The 25,445-nt window shown below is 37.2% G+C and overlaps 2 protein-coding genes across 5 annotated transcripts; one reads left to right on the forward strand and one right to left on the reverse strand.

Annotated features, from left to right (window-relative positions):
• Positions 1 to 72: 72 nt before the first annotated feature.
• ddx42 (DEAD (Asp-Glu-Ala-Asp) box helicase 42) lies at positions 73 to 8,465 on the reverse strand. Of its 2 annotated transcripts, XM_048204853.1 has the most exons (19): positions 8,310 to 8,465; positions 8,122 to 8,216; positions 7,752 to 7,968; positions 7,323 to 7,488; positions 7,158 to 7,219; positions 6,943 to 6,979; positions 6,303 to 6,455; positions 5,022 to 5,126; positions 4,817 to 4,936; positions 4,534 to 4,710; positions 4,224 to 4,352; positions 3,987 to 4,086; positions 3,068 to 3,115; positions 2,858 to 2,955; positions 2,500 to 2,776; positions 2,161 to 2,387; positions 1,941 to 2,051; positions 1,667 to 1,774; positions 73 to 1,477 (listed from the first exon to the last, which is right to left on the reverse strand). In XM_048204853.1, the coding sequence occupies exons 2-19, from the start codon at positions 8,123 to 8,125 to the stop codon at positions 908 to 910; spliced, it is 2,709 nt and encodes a 902-aa protein (XP_048060810.1). In that variant the 5' UTR covers positions 8,126 to 8,216; positions 8,310 to 8,465; the 3' UTR covers positions 73 to 907. The 2 variants fall into 2 exon arrangements, with proteins under 2 accessions (XP_048060810.1, XP_048060819.1); XM_048204862.1 differs by lacking the exon at positions 8,122 to 8,216 and having other exon boundaries at positions 8,310 to 8,458.
• A 2,011-nt stretch (positions 8,466 to 10,476) lies between these two features.
• strada (STE20 related adaptor alpha) lies at positions 10,477 to 24,296 on the forward strand. 3 transcript variants are annotated; one of them, XM_048205007.1, is made up of 14 exons: positions 10,477 to 10,630; positions 11,019 to 11,091; positions 11,182 to 11,239; positions 15,500 to 15,528; positions 17,654 to 17,719; positions 19,927 to 20,029; positions 20,137 to 20,258; positions 20,720 to 20,828; positions 20,922 to 21,045; positions 21,933 to 22,104; positions 22,521 to 22,625; positions 22,722 to 22,975; positions 23,180 to 23,222; positions 23,324 to 24,296. In XM_048205007.1, the coding sequence occupies exons 2-14, from the start codon at positions 11,080 to 11,082 to the stop codon at positions 23,477 to 23,479; spliced, it is 1,353 nt and encodes a 450-aa protein (XP_048060964.1). In that variant the 5' UTR covers positions 10,477 to 10,630; positions 11,019 to 11,079; the 3' UTR covers positions 23,480 to 24,296. The 3 variants fall into 3 exon arrangements, with proteins under 3 accessions (XP_048060964.1, XP_048060975.1, XP_048060983.1); XM_048205018.1 differs by lacking the exon at positions 17,654 to 17,719; XM_048205026.1 differs by lacking the exons at positions 10,477 to 10,630; positions 15,500 to 15,528; positions 17,654 to 17,719 and having other exon boundaries at positions 11,014 to 11,091.
• Positions 24,297 to 25,445: the final 1,149 nt, after the last annotated feature.

Here is a 25,445-nt window from a genome sequence, read left to right on the forward strand (position 1 = left end):
CATGTTGTATTAGTAGCTTAACCAAAAAATTGCTTATTTTAAATATCAAAATGACAGACATGACAAACATCCTTTGCATCCTCCTCTTTTATTGATTCAGAAACATAGCCACATACAGAATTGTACACTACAGTATCCAAGATAATAAAGATTAGTATGTTTATAGTCAGGTTTAGATTGTAAAAAACATTCTTCACTCACATCAACAATCTTCAAGGGACTGAAATTGAGCAGTTTAGTTCAGAATCAAAGGAATACAAGATCAAACATTTTATTATAGATTCACTGATATGTTTTTCTCCCCATTACAACTATTACAATTAGGTTGATCAGACTGTGTGTGTGGATTTATTGTAGACGTCATTCCTTCTTGAACTATACTATATGCTAGTCAGCACCAAAACACAATCTGAAGAGTCTACTAAAACTGAATTTAAAATATCAACAGGTATGAACAAAAGACAAGCTCATTAATGGACATTTAAGAACTTAAAAAAAAAAAGATGAAACATGACATAGCACACTTTAAAACACACTGCTGAGTCTTAAAGAAAAAATATATTTCACAAATATCTGTGAATCAGCACACAGTAAAGTAATCAACTACTTGAAATCAGAATATTTTTCATGTTACACAGTCAGAGTCAACATTTTCTCATCCTATTAGTCTCTTCAGAAAGAAACAACTTGTCTGCCACTGAACAAGTATCTACTTTAACACAACGCTTGGGCTCAAGATGCATTTGGTTACTCATCTTGCCAATTCACAGCTCTAAATGACTGAAACAGTCGGTCTGGGATGGATTTATTTAAACAAACAAATAGACAAATAAAGACACCGCTGGGGAGACTGGGTCAGCTGTGTGTTCTGATTTAAGAACAGTTGACTGCTTTTATCTTATACACTTTAATTATCCCATCTGCTTTTCTTACGTTTGGGGGGATCAGGAACTGCAAAGCTGTCCTTATGAGTCCCTGACCTTTCACCCCCATCTCGTTCTGACCGTCCCTCTCTGTCCCTATGGCTCCCTTCACCGTTTCGGCTATCGCCATGACGATCTCTGTCACTGTAGCGGTCCCTTTCCCCGTAGCGATCACGGTCTACCCCACTATGCCTATCACCATGACGATAATGACTATCTCCATGACGACCCCTGTCGTCAGCATTCCTATCGCTACGGGACCCCTCTTTTGAAGAAGAGCTAGAGTAAGAGTCTGAAACTGAGCTCAGGGAGCCCGCGCTACTGAAGCCACTCATTTTGGTGCCTGAGCTGAGGGCAGGGGGCGGCGCCATGGAGGAAAATGAGGAAGAGGACGTTGGCGAGTAGGGCAGGTGGGGTCTGTCAGGCCCCTCAGGTGCTCCTGAAGGCAAAGAGCTTAGACTTCCTGCACTGGTCCACCCAGAAGAGCTGCTGGACTTTGTGGTAAGTTTAGGTGGAACACCAGATGCCGCCACAAAGTGGTTTTTATACTGAGCCTGAAGGAATGCAAGAGCATGTTTAACAAACTCCATAGAATGATACATCCAACAATATCTATACTGAAAAACATGATGGCAAAGAAAAATGGTATACTGAAAAAATGGTATACTGAAAAAATGGTATACTGATACTTGATATACTGAAAAAAGGGGCAAAGAGTGTTTTTTTTTTTTTGTTTGTTTTACCTGAAATGCTTGCTTCAGGGCAGACATACGGTCTCCCATGGCTCCAGTTGAGGGTTTGTAGGCCTCATAGTTACCGAGAGCAGCACCACCACTACTACTACTGCGCTCCTGATGTAAGATGTAACAATAAATGCATTAACAATGAATTAGCTCTGGTTCCTGCTTGTAATTACAAACACATGAATAACTAGGCCCTATGGAAAATCATGGGGTTAATAAACACTAACTGTGATAAATATTTTTTAAATAAATTACATAATATTGTCAAACTAACAGTGGATTCAGATCCAAGGCCAGGTCTCTCCCTGTAACCCAGGCCTCCACCTCCAATATTTATCTTCTTCCCTTTCCCACCCTTAAAGCGGGATTTCCTGAACCAGGGATTCTAAAGAAGAAGTAAAGGAAAAAAAAAAACAGTAAATGCAAAGTTAGTGAAAAAAGCAGTGAAACATGCACTATGAAAAATGTATATTGTGCACAGGATGTTGTTTTACCTGCATTGCCAGGTCCATCAGGTCCTTTGAAACACTCTGATTGGCTCCCTCTAAATTGCGAACCAGGTCACCAGCAAATGAAGTGTCTTTAGTGGTGAGCAGGGTGTAAGCTACACCTTTCTCTCCTGCACGACCTGTTCTACCAATTCGATGTGTGTGTGTGTCAATGTCTCGTGCTACGTCGTAGTTCACGACTGTACGGATAGATGGAATATCCAACCCACGAGCTGAGAAATTAAAGAGAAAATTAATTTGAATGAAAACATATTTATAATAAAGGGAAAAAGTACACAAACTGAAATAGTTCCCTGAACAGATGCAGAAATAAGTAACACTAACCAGCAACATCAGTAGCTACCAATATGGGCAGATTCTTCTTCTTAAAGTCAGCAATTACTTTGTTCCTCTCACTCTGATCCATGTCTCCATGGAGCAGTCCCAGGCTATAACCTTCCTGATTCAAATTTGTAGCCAGCTCCTCGCAGTTAGCCTTTTTAGTGACAAAGACCAGCACTGAGCCAGCGGAGGTAAACTCCACCAGCCTGCGCGTCAGCCAACCCCACTTCTCTTTCCCAGACAGCAGCACCTCCACTATCTGAGTGACATCTTCATTAGCCTGGGAGGATGAGAAAACAAGTTTAAACAGACTTATTTAAATACTAAGCACAAATTCTTGTATAAGAAACAAGGGCTGCACCTCTCCTATGTCACCCTGGACAACACGGATGGGGTCGATCAAAATATCTCGTGCCAGCTTTTCGATTTTCTTCCGAAATGTTGCACTGAATAAGAGAGCTGTGAGAGATCAGAGGTCAAGAAAAGCTTGTGAGTACTGGATGGAGTCAAGCTGAAATCTAATAGAAATGCTTTAAGGCAGCACAATAATATGAATATGAAAGACACTTACTCTGTCGATCAGGTCTGACGTGGCTGGCAATGGATCTCACTTGGTATTCTGTATAATGCAGAGTCAATTTAAGACAGGGCAGCACAATTGTACTTTTTTTCCTTAAAAGGAATAGTTCACCCCCAAATGCCAAAATTCTATCATTATTTACTCACCCTCATTGTAACAGCACAATCAAAAAAACAAACAAAAAAAAACATCTAAAACTGCTAAGGAGCTGAGTGCAGGAATAACTTCTGTGACACACTAATCCTTGCATGATGTTTTATTTTGAACAGCTTTGCAGTCAACAAAAATGCCCTTTATATGTGAATAAAAGCCTAAATTAAACCTGTTGACCATATAAGTGATCATGTCTCTTAAAGCTGCAGTCCGCAACTTTTTTTGTGTTAAAAATGTACAAAAATTATATGAGAATATACAACATGAATCCATTTTCCAAACTGTGTTTTTCTCTTACCCTGAATCATTATGGTACACTTATAATAAGTGTTTATATTCAGACTATTTCAGACTGAACTGCCGCAGAGTATCACAGTAACTGCGTGACTCGCCATAGACATACACAGAGAAAAGTAGCTCCGGCTAGAATGTTCCTCCGCAAGACGCGTGCAGTTCTGTTTATTAACTTTTTCCATTTTGAAGCTTTTTTTGGTGGAATATACTTTCAGTGGAAGGATGGAAATCTCTCAGATTTAATTTTTAAAAAATTCTGTTCTGAAGATAAACAATAGTCTTATAGTTTTGGAACAACATGATGACAGTGTTCATTTTAGGTGAACTAACCCTTTAATTCAATACTTTGTTGACCAAACAGCAATTCTGCAATGCACTGCTGTTTTGACTTTGCTTTTAATAGGAAATAAAAAAATTAAAAAAAATGAATGAGAAAAAAAAAAAAAAGACATTTCACACATACCAAAGCCCATATCAAACATGCGATCAGCTTCATCAAATACCAGGTAGGTCACTCGCTGCAGAGATGTAGCTTTCTTCTTCACATGATCGATCAGACGACCCTACGTGAGAAGAGCAAACATATGAATAAAATCTTCATACAATATATTAATATGAAAAAAAGACAAACCAAGAAACACCTCTCGTAAACAGAAACAAGTTGAATTGGGTTGTGTATCGAAAGATGAGATGTTCTTACTGGGGTGCAGACAACAATTTCAGCCCCTTCCTGTAGAGCTTTGGCTTGTTCCCACATGCTGCCGCCTCCGTACACTGCCACTGAGCGGAGGCCATATACCTTCCCGAAGCGCTTGCATTCGGCATGGATCTGAACCACAAAATAAGCATTGCAAAATCCCAAAATTCAATACAAAAACTTGATTCATGACCAAGATTTCTTAGTAAGAAAAACATATTTAATTCTTTTGCTCAGTAATTATTTTTCATCTCCTTCCTCATTCATCTCGTACACATTCCCCTAACATGAAGGAGCTTTCTTTCTCACTGACCTGTTGACACAGCTCTCTGGTGGGGCAGACAATCACAGCAATGGGTCCTTCTCCCGGCTCCAGCTCCTTCTGGTCCATGATGTGCACCAGCATTGGCCAAATAAATGCTACTGTCTTTCCGCTGCCGGTTTTGGCAATGCCAATCATGTCTCTACCACTCAAAGATATGGGAACACCCTAGTGAAACAACACACACATTATTGTAGAAACAAACCTAAAATGACTACTTTGATGACAGCATAAACAAACAAAGGGTCATTTGTGGGTTGGTTTGACAGCTCACCTGGCACTGGATGGGTGTGGGTTGAGTGTACTCGGATTTACGGATCTGGTGCATAAGCTGTTCATCAAATCCAAAGTGGGCAAAACTGGTAGCTGGTTTAGGAGGGGCTGCACCTGAAACCTGTTCATTTTGGAATATGGTTTAATGTTAGTTGAAAAAAAGGGAACGATCATTTGTTTATGTACTTGTGTGCGCTGCTATTGACCTTCAGGTTGAGTTTCTGTCTCAGTTCCACCACTCCAGCCCCAGTCAAACTGCTGAGTTCCTCATGCTCAATATAGAAGTTCTTCTCAAAGGGAGGATAGTCAATCTACAGACAGAAGAGAGGTAAAAAGTCATTGTTTACACCTCATACTTTTCTTTTAAAGAACATAAAGGGGCTTTTTGATATGAAAAATCTAATAACCTACAACGACCTTGCTCATTAATAGAGAACTGCAGGAAGGAATACGAAAACCTGGAAAAAAGTTACCTTTTTTTTTTTTTAAATTCCAGTTCGATTGTTCCAAAATCAGTGTGTTTTTTAAATTAATTTTTGTTAAAGGAACACTCTACTTTTTTTGAAAATAGGCTCATTTTCTAACGCCCCTAGAGTTAAACAGTTGAGTTTTACAGTTGTCGGTACCACTTTTAGCATAGCTTAGCATAGTTCATTGAATCTGATTAGACCAATAGCATCTCGTTCAAAAATGACCAGAGTTTCGATATTTTTCCTATTTAAAACTTGACTTTGCTGCCGTACCATGGGTGCAGCAGGCGCAATATTACACAGCGTCTCTCACAAATGTCTCCATGGTTGCAAGGCACGCTCCCTGTGCAAGCAGGGGGTCACAGGCACTGCATAATATCATTGTGCCTGCTGCACCCATGGTACAGCAGCAAAGTTGCTTGATTATTACGCCGGAATGAGAGTATAGTTCCTAGCCATATCGGCCTAGAAAATCGCAACTTTTAATTTTCCGTCGGTCTTCGTACACGATGTAACTACAGAAGAGTAAAGTTTTAAATAGGAAAAATATTTAAACTCTTTGGTCATTTTTGAGCGAGATGCTAACGGTCTAATCAGATTCAATGAACTATGCTAAAAGTGGTACCGCCAGACCCGGAGATCGGCTGAATGGGTTTGAAAATGGTAAAACTCAGCTGTTTAACTCTAGGGGAAAATGAGCCTATTTTCAAAAAACGTGGTGTTCCTTTAAATGCCTGAAATGAGATTTTATTCTGTGACATAAAATACATCAGCAATAACCCCTTGTGATTTTTAAAGCTTTTACTTGTCTTGAAAACAGTGGTTGCTATCAAGTGGCAAAAAAGAGACTATTTCTGCAATAATCTAAAAGCTAATGAAAAAAATCTTAAATTGCTTTTGGTTAAGGGAACAAGGGTGATGCAAACTTCCAGCCTACAAAATTACATAATTCCAACAGCACTCTATTTAGGGACATTTATGCAACAACTACTGTAGGAAGATGCAGTAAAACAATACCTCTGAGTGATCTATAGGGGGCAGGGGCAAGATAATCTTTTTGGTAGTAGGAGCAATGGGATTCCCATCGCTGTCATAATCCACTTCTTCCTCCTCTTCCTCTTGGGTCAACCCAGCTGTTGGGTTCTCCGCCATGTAACGGAAATATGCTTCCTGCAAAGAATGCAAAGCCATGCTTTAGATCAAGACAAAAAGCCGCGGGCTCTGGAATATCAAGAAGTCATCCAAATATTAAATAGCAAGTTCTCGCCAACAATTCAAAATCACATATCTGACAGCACTGATGTGGCGTCAGTGACATTAAAATACATTTTAATTGGTCACTGATATTTTCTCAAATTTCAGTCACAGAAGAATCACTCTACCTGTAAACCTTTAAAGAAAATAGATAATGACTTAGAACCTTTGAATCTTTAGAAATCAAATCTGATAAGTGCATTTAAAGCTACAGACCTACTCTGCACATACTTTAGCACCAAAAGCACATTTTAATGGCCCAGTCCGTAAACTGATGTAGATCTAAACATACATACATACATATATATATACATAAAAAGTATAAGAAAGAAAGATAGGTGGGGCACAGCCATTGCTGTGGCAAAGATACGATGGCGGAAGTAACGTCAAGAGGGTCACTCACTTGGTCATCTTCTTCTTCAATGTCATCCCGTATACCCCTGGAAGAAACAAGCGGAGAAAAAAAACTTCCCTGCGACTCGCTCAATCACCCATGGAAACCCATATTCTACCCATAAACCCCCATTTTCTATTCCCATCCTCTCTGCTATAAATATTATCTGGATGAATGGTCTTAAAATTATTATTTATTTTTCTGTAATAATTGCAGAATCTTACTTGGCCATATTTTTCTCTTTTTCCTTTTCCTCAAGTTTCTTCATGTCTTTTGCTGCTTGGTCCTGAAAGAAGTCAAAAGAATTAAAAGAACAAAAATTTAAACAAAAGAGCCGCAATGTTCACTGCTGGCTCTAATAGAGATCAGTTAAGGAACGCAGCTCTCACCTCCACCTCAGCCATAAAGGCATCAAGGGGGTCATCCTCACTGTCTGAGCCTCCTCCCCCTCCACCTCCACCTCCAGATTGGAACTGCTTTCTAGTGGGAGAGTTCTCGGCGGGTATATATGGCAGATCTGCACTGCTAGACTCCTCTTCATCATCCTCAAAATAACTAAAAATACATTTCAAGCATTAAATGTAACAGCCTCTTTCGTTCACCTAACACCAATTCATTTACTCCACCTCCAAAGGAGAAATTAGTCATAATGAGCAAATGACTAAAATCTCCTTTTGTGTTCTACATAAAAAATGAAAACATGAACAAGAGGTTGGGTACATAAAGAGAGATGTTTTTTTTGTTTTGTTTTTTTTTTTGTTCAATTTTTTTCATTTTGGAGTGCAATGTCAAAAAGTGGTCACATTTTAAGTACTTACGCATTCTCCTCGTCGAAATTGGCTCGTTTTGTTCCTATTTTGTAAAAAGACGAAAGCTGCTGATTCTTGCCATATCCACCTGATGGTCCTGAACTCCCAAATGCGGAGTGGGCCTTCTGGGAAACAGGAGGCTCCTCTTTCTTCCCACTCGCAAGAGAGAATCCCCCGAATCCAAAGCCTCGTTTGGCACTCGGGCCTCCCTTGTTCCAGTTCATTGCTGCAAAAAATCGCGTCAAATTTGGTGTTAAAACCCAGTTGTATTTTATATACGGTTTTTACACACAAAAAACCCACCAGGCCACTGTAGCATTACAATTAAAAAGTATGCTTGTAAATGTCGCTTAGCTTTTCTGTTGTTGCCATAACTCACACATTTTCAGTGTTCTCTCAGTATTTTGTTGTCAAACAGCAAGTAGGCGAGACTGCCTCGTTATGCTGTGTTGATGGCCGTGGAGAGGCCTTGAGCTGTGTGTATACGGATTATGTTTGCTTCGATTACTTTCACTATGCGTGCGTCAAAGAGTAATAGACATATTTCTTCGCTTTCTGTTTATTTACCTGTCACTGATACGATGAAAAGAGCGATCTTCTAAAGTGGGTGGACACCTTATTTATCCACAGCGTATTTACCACTTCAGGCTATGTTGCACACTTCTTGGAGATTGTGTTTTACGTCATTTACAATGGACGCGTTTTGTGTTGGGTAAAATTTACGCGACGCGTTTTGTGTTGAACGTAGAATGCAGATGTTGCCAGATCCCCATCTTATTTCAGTGTAGAAAATCAAAACAAATCTTTAGGATCTACTGTTAACGTTCTTATCCTTGTGGCAAAAATCTATTTTCACAAACAAAGGTTCCTTAAGAAAATACCTACTTTTATAGATTTTTTATGTGAAGTAGAACATTTAATCAAATCACTAAGAATAATTAATAACAAAAAATGCATTACTTTTTTGAAGAGATATGATGAGATCTTTCATGTGTTTTGGTGTGGGTTTTTTTATTTATCCTCTTAGATTCTTTGTTCTGTTCCTACCTTTCTTTATGTTCTTAAAAAAAAAGCTATTTAATGGAACACTCCACTTTTTTTTGAAAATAGGCTCATTTTCCAACTCCCCTAGAGTTAAACAGTTGAGTTTTACAGTTTTCGAATCCATTCAGCTGATCTCCGGTACACTTTTAGCATAGTTCATTGAATCTGATTAGACCGTTAGCATCTCGTTCAAAAATGACCAAAGAGTTTCGATATTTTTCCTAATTTTCACACTAAATAAATGATTGCGATTTAAAAGAAAAAAAAAAATCTTATTTCAGTGTATGATACTTTTACTTTCACCTTATATTATAATGTATGATAATGATATTATAATTTTGGCATTTATTTATTTATTAAGTTTAGTTTAAATTTAACTTTTATCCTTTTTTATCTGTTTTAGATTCTGATGATTTGAATCTTTCATGCCAGTTTATTGTTGTATATTTAGGCCCAGTTTCACAGACAGGGCCTAAAGCCAGGACTAGACCTTAGTTCAGTAAGTATATAGCTTTTATAAACGTTCACTTGAATAAAAAAAACATTACTGGTGTGCATCTTGAGACAAAACAATGGCAGTAACATATTTTAAGATATGTCAGAGCAAGTTTCTTTCAGTTAAAACAGCTCAAACATGCATTTTAGTCTAGGACTAGCTTATAAAGTAGAACTAAGTAACTTTCTTTACCTTCATAAATAGTGTTCTAAGTCCTCACGAAGGTTAATTGACTTGTAGTGGTGTGTTTGAGGCGTGCACTAACCCCCTCTGGCACGTCTACGCCAGAAAACAGCACTTGCAAGTTGAGCTGCGCCGACCCGACACAATCTCGCCTCAACTCAACTCAGTAAGCTCCCCCTACAGGTTCCTTCAGTGAATCACACTGTCGTAAACACTCCAAGCACAGCTCTTGACTACAACGACTACAACGCTCACCAGCGCAGTAGTTTTGCAAATACAGTACAAGAAATCTTGATGGAGGTGGGTAATTTTCGAAATTGTCGTATAAAGTCATAATATATACATTGTTTTTGAATTACCGTAAAGCATTTTGTCACTCTCACGTGAACGTGAACATGAGGCGAGATTGTGTCGGGTCGGCGCAGCTCAACTTGCAAGTGCTGTTTTCTGGCGTAGACGTGCCAGAGGGGGTTAGTGCTCGCCTCAAACACACCACTACAAGTCAATTAACCATCGTAAGGACTTAGAAAACTATTTATGAAGGTAAAAAAGTTACTTAGTTCTGCTTTAAGCCTTGTCTGTGAAACCGGGGGTGAGTGTTATGCCATTCATATGTTGTTTTAAAATAAATAAATCTTAGTACATGAATCACTGAGAAAAGTTTCATTGCTCTGCACAGAAAACAAACAATAACCATTGATTAAACGATCACACTGTTGCAAAATAACGCATTTTACGAAGATAATTAAAATAGTTTATATATTCTACAGACCGTCTAGACAAATTAATAAATCTTTCTTTACTGTGACTATGACAGTGGTGGGATATTTGACATTTGCGATCAGCCTTTGGACCCTAAAACTGCAACCCGCAACAGCTCATATTTATAATAAATGATAATACGAAGATATGGCAACACAGAATGCATGAATATTTCATGTGCTCACGAATTTAGACCAATAGGGAGACACGCATCCAGCCTGTGATCCAATAGGAACACGAGGACGCCGAGTCGTCAACGACGCTTGTCCAATTACCTAACGCTTTTAACACGACCCCGCCCACTGCGAGGGAAGAAATACGTTTCATCCTCCAGTTTTGTTTATAACTGAACCAAACATTTGCCTATTTGATCAATAAGACGAACGCAAGTTATTAACAGAGGGTGAGTTTAACGATTATACTGCATTACTTACACAAGCACACTGGACCTCCGAGCCTCTGTTTATCATAATTGAGAGATATTCTTGTCGCTGCTTGGCTAACTGAAAGATACTGACCTGGAAACTTGCATGCTACATTTGTTTATAAATGATTAACCCTGCTTTTTATAACATAGAAGATTTGTGTGAGTACATACTCATTTCTAATGCTGCTCACTAACTGAGCAAACCCAAAGTCATCTTATTTACAAACACACATCTAGCCAATAAATCCCATTTGATGTGGACCACTGTTCTTTAATAATTTCTTTGCATGATTCAGAAAGCTTTAGAGCAGGAGAAAACAATCAAATGTTATGAATTTAATCAACTTCTGCTATGTTCTTTCAGGCCTTCACTCTTTATGTGTTTGTGAAAGTACTTCTACCTGTCATCACCATCTCCAGGATCCATGTCTTTTTTGGTGAGTGAGCTTGATTGAGTTCATGACATACATGATTGTCTAAGTGACTGATTTTGTTTGAATGTACATTGATCTCTCACTTTCTCTCAGCGCTGGGTGTCAGAGAAACTTAGTGTGGAAAGCCTGAGGGATCTAGAGTTATTTGGAGGTGAGTTCAATAGTCCAGCAGCACCTCATGTCGCTGTGCTTCTCGTACCTCTTTCAGCAAACCCCACCGCCTGAGCTTATTCCACTGTAGCCAGGGTGAGTGTGAAGGGGAGCCCTTGAACATCAAACCTTTGGCACGAACATTTAGTTCCTATATGCAACATTCAAAGGGTCAATTGGCCCACAGATACACTTTTTTTGGACACAAATCCCCCTCATAGTCAGCTATGCAGGCACATAGCAAAAGAGAAGCAGTTTACCCATGATCGCAACCTTTGCAAAAGCAACAATACAGCTTTTGGTTCGCTGTTTGTTTTGTGTGCGCTTCATTAAAGGTTTTGTGAATTTAATATTGCCAATCTTTGTGGGTTTTTGTTGTAATTGTGTTATACGGTGTGGTGTGTTACTGCTCTGTAATGAAAGTGCAGCGTTTGTGTCATGGTGACTGATGATGGCGGTAACAGTAGATTGTGTGTGTCCTTGTGTCTGTGAGGCTTTTTAATCTTCTTTTTGTGGTGATGTATCTGTATGTATGTAGGCTGACTCTGATGTAGTGTAATTGCTAGGTGTTGATGGATTGCTTCTGTGGTGCAACTGACAGCTGAGTCACTGCAACTGATCTGTAGGGGAGGTCTAAGGTGAACTCTTACAGGAACACTATATGTATCGGTAGATTGTGAGCTTTTACTTTTACTTACAGACTAGTTTACAGTGGTTTACAGTATAAACGTTCGCATTCTCTCCCAGTTAGTTCAAAAGATTAGGGTCAGTAAAAGATGTTGTTATTATTTTTAAATAAATTAATACTAGGGGTGTAACGATACGCTCAGGTCACGATACGGTACGTATCTCGATACGGAGTTCACGATACGATACGTATCACGATATTTTGAACAAAATGAAACTGAAATTCAAATAAGATTTATTAAAAAAACATGAACAAATTTCAATAATTTTCCTTGTTGTACATACAAGATCACATTTCAATAAAATAAATAAATATAAAATTTTAATAAAAACCTTCTGTATTCAAATTAACAGTTGAATAGGGCTGTCTGTCACTGAAAAAAAATGTTAAATTTAACATGAACTTAGAATTATGAATAGGGGCCGTTCACATATCGCGTCTAAAAACGCGTGGAAGGCGCGGCCGCACCGCTTCTTCTTCTTTCCAAAGCGCTTGCGCTCCCCTGGCGTCGGTCGTTGCTATGCAACCATGAACTGAGCTCTCCAAGAGGATCAGGATGTTTCTGCAAAGGATAAATGATTTCTAGCCCTTGCATTAGTTTTACGACGAGATATATTGATGGAGATAAGATATAAAAACCACCATGTACAGCTATGATCAGCTGTTCGGCTGAGCTTTTGATGTTTTGTTATGGAAAGGCCATAGCTGATCGGTTGATTCTTGTCACACGACCTGCGGTGCGCTTGCGGCATTCTGAGAAGTTCAGAATTGCATGCGCGTCGCGACCGCGTTGATCCCATTATGAGCGCGCCTGCCGCGCGGCTACATTTGAAAATAATAACTGACTTGCACGCGGAAAAGACGCAATATGTGAACGGCCCCACAGAACTTCTTAAAGCAAAGCATCGCAAGCGTCTTTTGCTTTTCTGTGAGCACAGCTGTTCCTGTGCACTGCGGTGAAAGAAAGCCACGACTTTTCTCACGCGACCATGCAAGAGACTGACATGAGAAACGTTTAAACCTGCTTGCAAGATTCAATGTGTGCCCGAAACACTTACTGAGCTGATTGAGACACACCATCTACGATAAATCGTTACACCCCTAATACTTATAGTAATTTAAAAATGTGGTAGCATTGGATCTGGACAGGAAGGATAACTCTGGGAGTTGGAAGGGGTGTGTCGCGATTCTGCCTTCTCACATCGCGATACAGGTTCGTGGACCTGCGTATCGCGATTTCGGTTTCATATCGCATATCGTTACAGCCCTAATTAATACTGTTATTTGGCTAGGATGCGTTAAACTGATAAAAAGCGACTGTCTATTCATCAAAGAATCCTGAAAATAGGTATCACGGTTTCCACAAAAATATTAAGCAGCACAACTGTTTTCAACATTGATAATAATAAGAAATGTTTCTTGATCAGCAAATCATCATATTAGAATGATTTCTGAAGGATCACGTGACAAAGAAGACTGGAGTAATGATGCTGAAAATTCAGCGTTACCAACACAGGAATAAATGACATTTAAAAATATATTCAACATGAATTTTAATTAAAACAGCTGTTTTAAATTGTAATACTATTTCACAAAATTAGTCTAATCAAATTAACAGCCATGATGAGTTTAGGAGAACTCTTTTAAGAACATTAAAAACTTTTACTGACCCCAAACATTTGAACGGTAGTTTACATTATAAACTGAACTAATATGTTAGACTGTACTGGTACAAGAACTGTCTTGTAAAAATGGAAAGTATTATTTCAGACTTGTGTGGTGTATAATTCTCCAGTTTGCATGCTTTCGCTGACAGGTGTCTTGTTCAAGAGATTTATTTTAATGCCAAGTGGCTTTGAAATATATATATATATATATATATATATATATATATATATATATATATATATATATATAACTGTACAGCCACAGTGTCTTGACAGTCTGAATGCTATATTGTAGCTAATATCAATTAGTTTTTAAAGTTGCCTGTCTCTAAGATGGTGTGTAATTCATGGACAATGAAGAGATTTTTTTTTAGATGTTGCTGCTTTTTCCATGTCTGCTTCCATTCATTTTGTTGTAGTCCATAATCGCTGCTTCATGTCTGCTTTAAAGATGCTAAATTTCATTTGCTTTTGGCTGTTACGTGTTCAATGGCAATTCCTAAATAAAAAGGGATGATCACCAAGATTGTTCAGTTTTAAAAAAGATGTTAAAATAAGAAAGTAGATATTAAAGAATGTTTTTTTTTGATGGTTTATCCTTTTTTGTTGAATTGAATGCTCAAGTAATATAAATAGAATTGTTTCTTTCTTAAATGATTTTGATCATTTAGTATATGCAATGCGATTAAATATCTGTGTCAGCTGCGATATAGATCATAATATATGTGGTATCAACAGGGCTTGACATTAACACCCGCCAACCCACCAAAGGCGGGTGGATTTCAGCAGTGGCGTGTAACGCAGTCACTCCAACTAGCCACTTTGGCGGGTTGAATTTTATATAATATACATTTTTCAATTGTAGTCTTTTAAAAAGGCATTTGAAATAATAAACTAAGTGCGATATAGTGTTATCAAAAATATTGATACATATTGACACTGAAATATCTGAAATGCTTCCAATACTCATTTTCCATAGAATAGATACAAGAATACATGATACCAGCTGCGCTTTCTCACTCTTTCATCTATCCGACAAACCCGCCTCCCCTCACTCACTCGTTTCATTTGCTCCGGATGAAAATTGTTGGTGTTACAGGGCTTGAATTTTGGCGTGGGATTTTTTTCTCACACCCAAAGTGCGCACACATAAAGCCACCTCTCCGTACTAAATAAAGTTCTTTTTTGCTGCATATTGCACTTGAACAGTCAAATACACCCAAAATAATGTCTAAATGGCGAGTTTTCATGTAAGCTCATGTAAGCAGTTATGTTTTAAGTGAACGTTAACATTTGAGAAAGAAACCGCGTGTGTAATAGTATAATAGATCTGTGTGTCAGGTCTTAAAGTGACAGCAGCCTAACATGCCTGCTGCCAAATTATGAGATAATAATAAAAATATCTATATGGCAGTTTTTCCCCCATGGTATTGGTGTCAAAAATGTAGCCAGTGAAAATTCTGAGTGGCTAGTAACTTTGGAAAACCACTAGCCACTGTGGCTGAAGAGCAAAAGAGTTAATTTCAAGCCCTGTGTAGCAATGTAGACTAGACAATAAAAAATTTGACACTGTGTTTCTTATATTTATTTATGTTAGAATCTTTCTTATGTAATGTTTCATTGTTTGTTTGTTTGTTTGTTAGGAGAAAGGGGAAAAACTAATAATTGGGTATCAATATATATTACATTTTTAAAATTTTATACAAAATATCTTTTTGAATTGATTCAGTCGCATGAAGGATGTAGAGAGTTTAGATTGGAATGATGTTGATAATAAGCTAAGAGGGGCTTTTAGAAAAGTAAAGATGTTCTCGGTGTTTCTTAAATTTGTGAGAACCACTTTAAAGGCACATTGTTTGTTTGTATGTGTGTCTTTTGCGTCATTTACATGGTTTCTCTACGCCAGAGCAAACTCAGGCAAGCCCACTAAGGAAAGTAAGTGCGGAATATCTTCCAGCTTTTCCATTCGCCTGTTGGTGTGGGTGTGCGATGGTTGTGCGTGTATGAGCATGTGAGCTGGTGTGTGTTTGTGTCAATTAGCAAATGCAATATTAATGGTGTGTGTGTGAGTGTGTGAGTGTGTGTGTGTGTGATCGGATGAATACATCCCCCTGTGCTCCTGTGTTTGCGTGCATGCACTCATCGTGCTGCTGTGACACTCATACCTCCACACCCACTCAGACTGAGGGTCCAGAAGAGGGAAATGTTCAAACTTTAATGAGGAAAAGAAAAATTACGGCCTGAGAAACTCACTGGGTAAAGTGTTTTTTTTATTTTATTTTTTTTTATTGTAAGTAGTGCTTACAATAATACCAAAGGGAAATGAAAGCTTGGGGTTTAGTTACCCAGTAATGTAATAATTGAATCATAATTAAGAGCCTGAATCAAAGAGCAAACAGCAATTCAACACATTCATGTTGAAGATCAGATACAATAGGGATAGTTCACCCAAAATTTCACCCAAGATTTGATTTGCATTTTTGTAATTTTTCTTTGACTTGTAAATTGCAAGCATGAGTGTAAGACACACTAATAATAGTCTTATTAACTTATTTAATAGTGTGATTATATCTAATAGCAAAAATGTTTTTAGCTAGAGTCACACTGTATTTTGCAATACACATGCATGTTAAGTCTCTATAAGAGTTAAAATGAGAGTTTGGTTGAAATGATGGCTCACCCTTTTAAATAATTTTAGAGCAAATACATAAATATTGATAGATTCACTACTGGGGCTGGTAAGATTTTTTTTTTTTTTTTTTTTATCTTTTTACTTTTTAAAAGAAGAGTATTATATTCACCAAGGCTGCTTTTATTTGATCAGAAACACAGTAAAATTGTTACATTGTATTATTACATTTTTCTATTTTAATTTATTTTAAAATGTAACTTTAATTCTTTTGATTGCAGTTTTCAGCATTGTCATTCCAGTTGTCATGATACCTCATAAATCATTCTGAAATTATGATTTGGTGCTCAAGAAACATTTATTATAATCAATGCTGAAGACAGTTGTGAATTATTATTATTTTTTTTTTTTTTTTTTCATGCTTTGAAGAATAGAAAGTTCCAAAGAACTGCATTTAAAAAAACAAACAAACAAAAAAAAAACATTATAAACACCTTTACTGACACTTTTGACCAATTTATTGTACTCTTGCTGAATAAAAGTAATTAAAAAAAAAAAAACCCTTAAAATCCAAAGTTTCTAAAGCCATATGGTAGCCTAAGGGATGAGTACATACTGTTTGCACTTTTGGGTGAGCTGTCCCTTTAATGAAGGAGGACATAAACTTAAGTGAATTTAATGAATTGCTTCTTTATCTAATTATCAGTCCAATTCAACAGATAATTAAGAATGTAAATGGTTAGTCTGTGATTTGTGTATTGTTGTTTACTGCTACTGCCCTTTCACCTCATAAATTGACACATTGTGAATCAGTGAGACTAATTCTGCATTACCCCTCATTAATGCAATTTAAGACATCTATCTTATGAAATTCACTCATAAGAGTTGTCACAAAGAATGAACCAACACCAGGAATAGTGATAATGTTGTCATTGGTCACCTAAGCATGTGAAGTTGGATGATGCTCATTGTGTTAATGCAACACATGGAGTCATCCTGTCAAAGCCTGGGCTTGCTGCACTGTTCACTGAAATACTCCTGCAAACACATCAAAGGGCGAAAAATGATTTGTTACATGAATTGCCATAGACCTGCATGATCTCCACTGACAAATACTCTCAAATATTTGAGAGTTATTGTTAATATTATCTATGAGTTCCATGGAAACTAATGTGAGTAAAAAAAAAAAAAAAAAAAAGTACTTGGTCTTAATGGGATCATGCATATCTATGGCCAAATGCAAAATAGTGTATTGTACAGTTTATTTGATGCTTATAACATGCTTTTGCAAATATGCAGAGTTTTGTGAAGCCATTCCTGCTGCAGTTTCAACTTCTTGGTCTCGTACTGAGTTTCAGAACAGTTGGACTGAATCTTTAATTAGCTATAATCTGCCGTTTCTCAGTACTTGATCTGTATGATTCTCTGAAGAGCTTTGCAATGGCTGGGATTTATCAGTGTATGCGCAAAAAAAACCCTTCCCCTCTTCAAAACCAGGTTGGTTTATGCTGTTATCTGTGATTGTATATGCGTGTACTTGAAATGTTTCCTAATTCACTGAAACTGACATTGATTGTCATAATATATTTGATTGATATCCCAAAATACTATGATGCATTTTGAAGGAAAGCTAACATGCACTTAGAATGTTTGCTGCTTGCACGGTGACACAAATCCTGTCAGAAACACTAAAGGTTGATGCTGGAACACAAACAAAAGACAAACTCCCTACAACATCTGTGATTGTGCAGTGAGTCAAAAAATACTTAAAATGTCTTTGCATTAGAAATAAACTATCAAACAAAGTGGCATCTGCAAACAGCCTTTATCTAGAGATCTTTGCTGTGACTTTCAACCAACTGGTAGTGGATTTAAGAAATTCACACAGGCACAAAAATAGTGAAAACAGTAATATTGTGAAATTCTATTTATTTAATATAATAATTTTATTAATTAAAAATAACTGTTTTCTATTTGACTATATATTTTAAAATGTAATTTATTCCTTGTGATGTTACATCTGAATTTTCAAATCATTACTCCAGTCTTCAGAGTCACATGATCCTTGAGAAATCACTCAAATATGATGATTAGATAATTTGTTGTTAAAGAAACATTTATTTTTCAAAATAGAAGGTATTTGTACAGCATTTATTTGAAATAAAATATTTTGTAAATGTATACATTTCTTTACTGTCACCCCAATTTAATGTATCCTTGCTGAATAAAAGTATTAATTTCTTTAAAATATATATTACTGACCCAAACTGCTAGTATAGTTCATCTACTATAGATCAGCAAGTTCATCATATTCATCACATTTTGCTAATGTTTACCACCAGAAAGTGTCAGACTCGAGCATGTTTTTTCTTAAAATAATAGATTTACTGTACAAAATTATCTTTTAAAACCTAACAAGCTTGTTTTGTGAAATGCTTTGCTTTGAAAGGAGAACAAGAACATTACTTTAAGGTAGATGCCATTTGATTTGGTATTTGATCATCTAATGTAATGACATTCATACATTTGTAAGTATGAATTAAAGGGTTAGTTCACCCAAAAATGAAAATAATGTAATTAATTACCACCCTCATGTCGTTCCACACCCGTAAGACCTTCGTTCATCTTCAGAACACAAATTAAGATATTTTTGATTAAAAATAATGGCTCAGCTTTAATATTATAAAGCAACGAGAATACTTTTTGTGTGCCAAAAAAACAAAATAATAATAAAATAAGACTTTATTCAACAATATCTAGTGACGGGTGATTTCAAAACGCACTGCTTCATGAAGCTTCGAAGCTTTACGAATCTTTTGTTTCCAATCAGTGGTTCAGAGCACCAAAATCCCATGATTTCAGAAAACGAGGCTTTGTTACGTCATAAGTGTTTTGAAACTTCAATAGTTCATGTGAGTTTGGCAGTTTGATACACGCTCCGAACCACTGATTCGAAACAAAAGATTTGTAAAGCTTCGAAGCTTCATGAAGAAGTGTTTTGAAATCACCCATCACTAGATATTGTTGAATAAAGTCGTTATTTTGTTATTTTTGGTGCACAAAAAGTATTCTTGTCGCTTTATAATATTAAGGTTGAACCACTGTAGTCACATGAACTGTTTTAAATATGTTTTTAGTAGCTTTCTGGGCATTGAAAAAGGAAATGATCTTGCTGGCGATGCAGGCCTCACTGAGCCAACAGATTTTATCAAAAATATCTTAATTTGTGTTCTGAAGATGAACGAAGGTCTTACACGTGTAGAACGACATGAGGGTGAGTAATTAATGACAGTATTTTCATTTTTGGATGAACTAACCATTTAAGTGTTGAAATACTTTATTGGGTCACTGTATGTCTGCATACCCACAAGCCACTATCACAAATGCACCTCCAGTAAAATCACAGGTTTCACAATCTAATAATTTAAGTATGTTAAAAGGATTTGGTTGTGTTAAAAAGGGCTGGGAATGCTCTTGGGATCTGAAGTGTGTCTCAATCCGCTCCCTAGTGTCTCAATATTTAGTGGATCAAGGCCCATTCTAATGCCCGAGTTTATGTTTACAATAAACTGTCTGACATCAGGAAGGTGATCGAGACACAGCCGTATTCAGTTGGCACTTTGTTTATTTAGCCCCAGTGCCAACACACTTTTGTGGGCCACAATGTGTTTCCTTATTTGACTAATGACTCTTCATTGACTCAGGCCCATGAGGACAGTCAAGAGTCTCTGAGCCCTATCCCACGCAGGGACACGATGGGAAGCTTTCTTCCAGACAACAACGCCTATGAGTTGCGCACTGTCATAGGTGAGGCCAAGACTGCACAGCACTAGTACAGATATCTCTGCGAGGTTCTCTGCGATCGTCTGTGATTCCTACAGCTGATGAGTGTGTGTTTGTCTGTGCTTGTGTAGGTCGAGGTTTGGAGGATTTGATGACAGTGAATCTGGCCAGGTATAGACCTACAGGGGAGCATGTGGCCATCCGCCGTATTGACCTGGATTCCTGTACTAATGACATGGTCAATTACTTACAGGTCAGTAGAAAGTTTTATAATTTTTTAAACAATAGTAAATATGAAATAGCAAAATATGCTAAATAACTGAAATTAATATTTTGTTGTATTCCCAAACCTCACATCACCGATAACTGTTTCAAAATAAGCTATTTTTAACAACGTGTCTTTATTTTAAAAAAAACAATATGTACATATACATTAATATACATTAATAAGAACATATCCTCAGTCAATGCAGTGTTATTTTAGGATTATTTAGTATTATTCTTGAATCTTTAGTATTATATATTATTATAGTATTTATTAATATTTTCATTTTAATTAGTTTTAGTAATTTTGTGCTTTTGTAATTCTAATTAGTTTGTGATTGTAAGTAGTGGGTGCGGCTAAAACTAATACTTAACTAATTAGTCATGCATATCGTTAGTATATAATATACATAAGCCTTGCAACCACTTTTTGTTTGTCTTTTCCCAAAGGGAGAACTCCATGTGTCTAAGCTGTTCCACCACCCCTGTATCCTCCCATACAAGAGCGTCTTCATTGCTGAGAATGAACTGTGGGTGATAACGCCCTTCATGGCCTACGGTTAGCTGAGACATTCTGCATCAACTATATCAAGTCTGACCTGCTCAAAATGTTTTTTGCTTACCATTTTTTTGTGTTTCTCTTCTCTATAAGGTTCAGCTCGAGACTTGATCAGTACACATTTTGCTGATGGTTTGAGCGAGCAGACAATTGCCTACATCCTGCTGGGTGTACTGAGAGCGCTGGAGTACATACATCAGATGGGCTACGTTCACCGGTGAGGAACACAAGTACACTCACATGATTAGTTATTGTTGTTATTAGACAAACAGGTTAAAGGGTTAGTTCACCCAAAAATGTCATTATTACTCACTCTCATGTCTTTCTACACCCGTAAGACATTCATCTTCAGAACACAAATTAAGAAAATTTTGATAAAATCCGATGGCTCAGTGAGGCCTCCATTGACAGCAAGTTAATTAACACTTTCAATGCCCAGAAAGCTACTAAAGACATTTAAAACAGTTCATGTGACTACAGTGGTTCAACCTTAATGTTATGAAGCGACGAGAATATTTTTTGTGCGCCAAAAAAAACAAAATAACAACTTTTTAGCAATATCTAGTTATGGCCATTTTCAAAGCACTGCTTCGAAGCTTTACGAATCTTTTGTTTCGAATCAGTGATTTGGAGCACCAAAGTCACGTGATTTCAGCAGTTTGACATGCGATCTGAATCACGGCCATAACTAGATATTGAAAAGTCAGATGCTGAAAAGTTGTTATTTTGGGTTTTTTTTGGCGTGCAAAAAGTATTCTCGTCGCTTCATAATATTAAGGTTGAACCACTGTAGTCACATGAACTGTTTTAAACATGTCTTTAGGAGCTTTCTGGGCATTGAAAGTGTTAATTATCTTGCTCTCAATGGAGGCCTCACTGAGCCATCGGATTTCATCAATAATATCTTAATTTGTGTTCTGAAGATGAACAAAGGTTTTACGGGTGTAGAACGACATGAGGGTGAGTAATTAATGACAGAATATTAATTTTTGGCTGAACTAACCCTTTATATATATATCCACCATCAAACCAGACTGTCAGTCTCATGTTTTGAATGTAGGTGCTACAAGAATACTTTTTAATCATCTTAATCTGTGTTTGTAGGAGTGTGAAGGCAAGCCACATCCTGATTTCAGCAGATGGGCAGGTGTATTTGTCCGGTCTTAGGAGTATCTTCAGCTTGATTCGTCACGGTCAGAGAGCACGCGTTGTACACGATTTTCCCCAGTACAGTGTTAAAGTGCTACCTTGGCTCAGTCCAGAGGTTCTGCAGCAGGTATGTTTGATATACACTACCAATCTAAATTTTGGGGTCAGTAATATAAAGTAAATATAAAGTTTTATGCAGCAAGCCTACATTAAATTGATTAAAAGGGACTGTAAAGACATTAACATTGTTAGAAATGATTTCTATTTCTAATAAATGCTATTCTTTTGAGCTTTTTATTCAAAGAATCCTCAAAAATATTAAGAAGCACAGCAACACATTAGAATGCACTGAAATACACACTATTACTTTTTTATTACTGTAATATTGATTAAATAAGTGCAGGTGAGCATAAGAAACTTCTTTAAAAAAATAAATAAACTTACTGAAAAGCCCCAAACTTTTGAACAGTAGTGTATACTGTACTTTTCAGAAATGAGTAAATGACATTTGATTGCATCTGTATTCATCTCTGCATATGACAGAATCTTCAGGGATATGACTTCCGCTCAGACATTTACAGTTTGGGCATCACTGCATGTGAGCTAGCTAATGGACACGTGCCCTTTAAAGACATGCCTGCTACGCAGGTAAGGCACACTCTTGCATTTTATCCATCCCTTTTTGCATTCACTCCTTTTTTAACTTACATTTAGCTTCATAAAATGTCTCTTTGCCTGCGTCAGATGTTGTTAGAGAAGTTGAATGGTACAGTCCCCTGCCTTCTGGACACCACCACCATCCCCCCTGAAGAACTGAGCATGAAACCGTCTCGCTCGGGGGCCGACTCTGGGATCTGTGAGGGCCCCAGTGCCGGTGGAGTTCGCCACACTAACGGAGAGCCCTCATCCTCCTCTGCGGGAAACCCATACAGCCGGACCTTCAGTCCTCACTTTCATGGCTTTGTGGAACTTTGTCTGCAGAGAGATCCTGAGAAAAGGTCAATAATAACACTCCACTGCTTCCGATTTATATTTATTTTTAAAGGAATAATTTGAAATGCTGTCATGATTTACTCACTATCATATCCCACTAATCATTTATCTAATGTTAAGAAATTAAACCTTATTGTAAAGTGTTACCAAGTAGGTTATAATTTGTGGTGCGATGAATAGATTGAAATTCATGTTATGTCTTACCACAGACCTTCTGCCAGCTCTCTGATAGGCCATCCCTTCATCAAACAAGTGAGTTTTACCCTGTTCTGAGCAAATTCCTGACATTTTCTTACAAATTTAAACACACTTTCTCTCCTCGATGTTTCATTGTGCTCAATGTAACGTTTCAGATAAAGCGCAGACCATCCGAGGCTCTTCCTGAGCTCCTGCGTTCAGTTTCTCCAATCAGCAGCCTAGACTGCATGCAGCCTCAGGATTCGCCCACTGGACTGGCAAGTCTGGAGTCTGATCTCAGCCAGCTGGATGTGGATGACTGGGACTTTTGACATGAAATTGATGAGAGATGGAGGGACGATGGACTGGATGGAAAGGGCTGATTTATTGTTTAATCTTAATGAGAAATGTGGAAGATTTCGTTTTGTGTCTTTTTGCTTTTTAGTTTTAAGGGAGAAAAAGGGAAGGCCTATGCTATGTGAATGTGATATAGACATTACAAAGAGCTTCAAAGAAGCTACAAAACACTCTGGAATGTTTCTTGGTTGTCTTTGTAGTTTTAGTGACGTACACAAATAACAAAGAGAGACTATAAGAAGAGAAATGAAAAGCCAGCAGCCACATAGCCTTGCTAATGCATTCAGAAGCATGAACTGAAGCCTGAGGCATGCACTGCGCACCCTCGCCTACATTTTACTTACTCTTACAGACTGGCCATGTGACAATGGTGATCACTTCAGGCTACTGAAACATTCTCTATGTGTTTCAACTGAACTAATGACACTCTATGAATGTCTACCAGCTTACAGCAACACAGGTTCACGATTGAATTACCGTATTTGTCCAGTGAAGCATAAAGAGCTGTCAGTAAAGTCAAACTCGACATAGCACTGTCTAATATATGGATAATAGATTGTGGGAATGGTGCTCAATGGTGACGGCACAAGAATTATGCTAGAGGACAAGTTTTCTGCTATCTGGTGCAGTTATTAGTTTAAAATTATTAGTTCTGTTGTATTTTTGCTACGGTTAACCTTATGTTCTTGGCATGTGTTACAAAAGGAAATACAATACAATGGACCTTCTGTGTATTTTCAGCATATTTACATCTTGGTCAAATGGAATAAATGTTGATGTTGTTTGCTGTTACAGAATTTTTTTTTTTTTGTATGTTTTAGAATGTTGTTTGTTACGTTACAACTTGCATACTTATTTTGAAAAACAGCTTCTGCAATTGTGATTATAGGGATGCACTGATATTAAAATTTTACAGGTAAGCTTATAATTATAGCTGATAAATGCTATTTTGATAAATGATAAATGCAATAATCAGAACAAAAAGCAGTTGAAGAATGACGTGCATAATTTAAGTATTTATCTGACTCCAATAAAGATGTTATTGTTTAACCTCTTATTCTTTAAAGGTAAAAAGCCTTCCTTAGAACTGATTGGAAATTGTAGGATTTACCCTTAATGCTTAGATAATGAAAGTTACAATCACTTTAGCTTTCAACATCATCAGTGATAAAGGAAAGATTCTCAAAGCCTTTAAAGTAGGTAAAGTTATTTATTAGGTTACATGTTTAAATACACAAACAGTACTGTATAGAAAAACTTTGCTGTAACAAATAATGCACTGCTGTGCTGTGCAGAAGAAGCTGTAAAAGTTTTTTTTGTAGTATGAGGTTATGCACCGGTGTACGAGAGTGGCAGGATTAAAGCCATTCTCCCAGATCAGCTCACCTTTCCTCCTTATACCCTGAGCAAAGCATTGTTAAACATGAGTGGAATACCAACACCAAAACTGACCTATAGGAAACCAAAAGATAAGGCAAATGGGTGGTGATCAAGAGGGGGAGAAACACATTAACATATTCTCCTCAATGCATGTTTAAGCACCTAGATTGTACATTAGGATACTTTAATGTGTCATACTCAATGTGTCATTGAGGTGAAAGATTCATCTTTCCTGAACAAACCATCCTGTGCCTGGAGTGTCCCAACAGTCCTTCAATCAATATATTGATGAATCCCTTGCAGTAGTTAGGCATCATCATACTGTGATGATGGTCATTGTGCCATGTTCAATTCACATGTATTCCCTTAAAGGGATTTCTGAAGTTTTTGAGATTTGTAGTAAAAATTAACTTTGTCATTATCGAAAAACACTCACTTAACTCACATGTAAAAATAGGGTAAATGAGCATGAATATTGGTTGTTAAATGTTAAATTAGCTGGAAAAAATTTTTACTGAAAGTAATTGCAATGATATTTTTCCTCTGCATCATTATCATTAT

The sequence above is a fragment of the Megalobrama amblycephala genome, linkage group LG1 (genome assembly GCF_018812025.1).
Source record: "Megalobrama amblycephala isolate DHTTF-2021 linkage group LG1, ASM1881202v1, whole genome shotgun sequence".
Lineage (NCBI taxonomy): Eukaryota > Metazoa > Chordata > Actinopteri > Cypriniformes > Xenocyprididae > Megalobrama > Megalobrama amblycephala.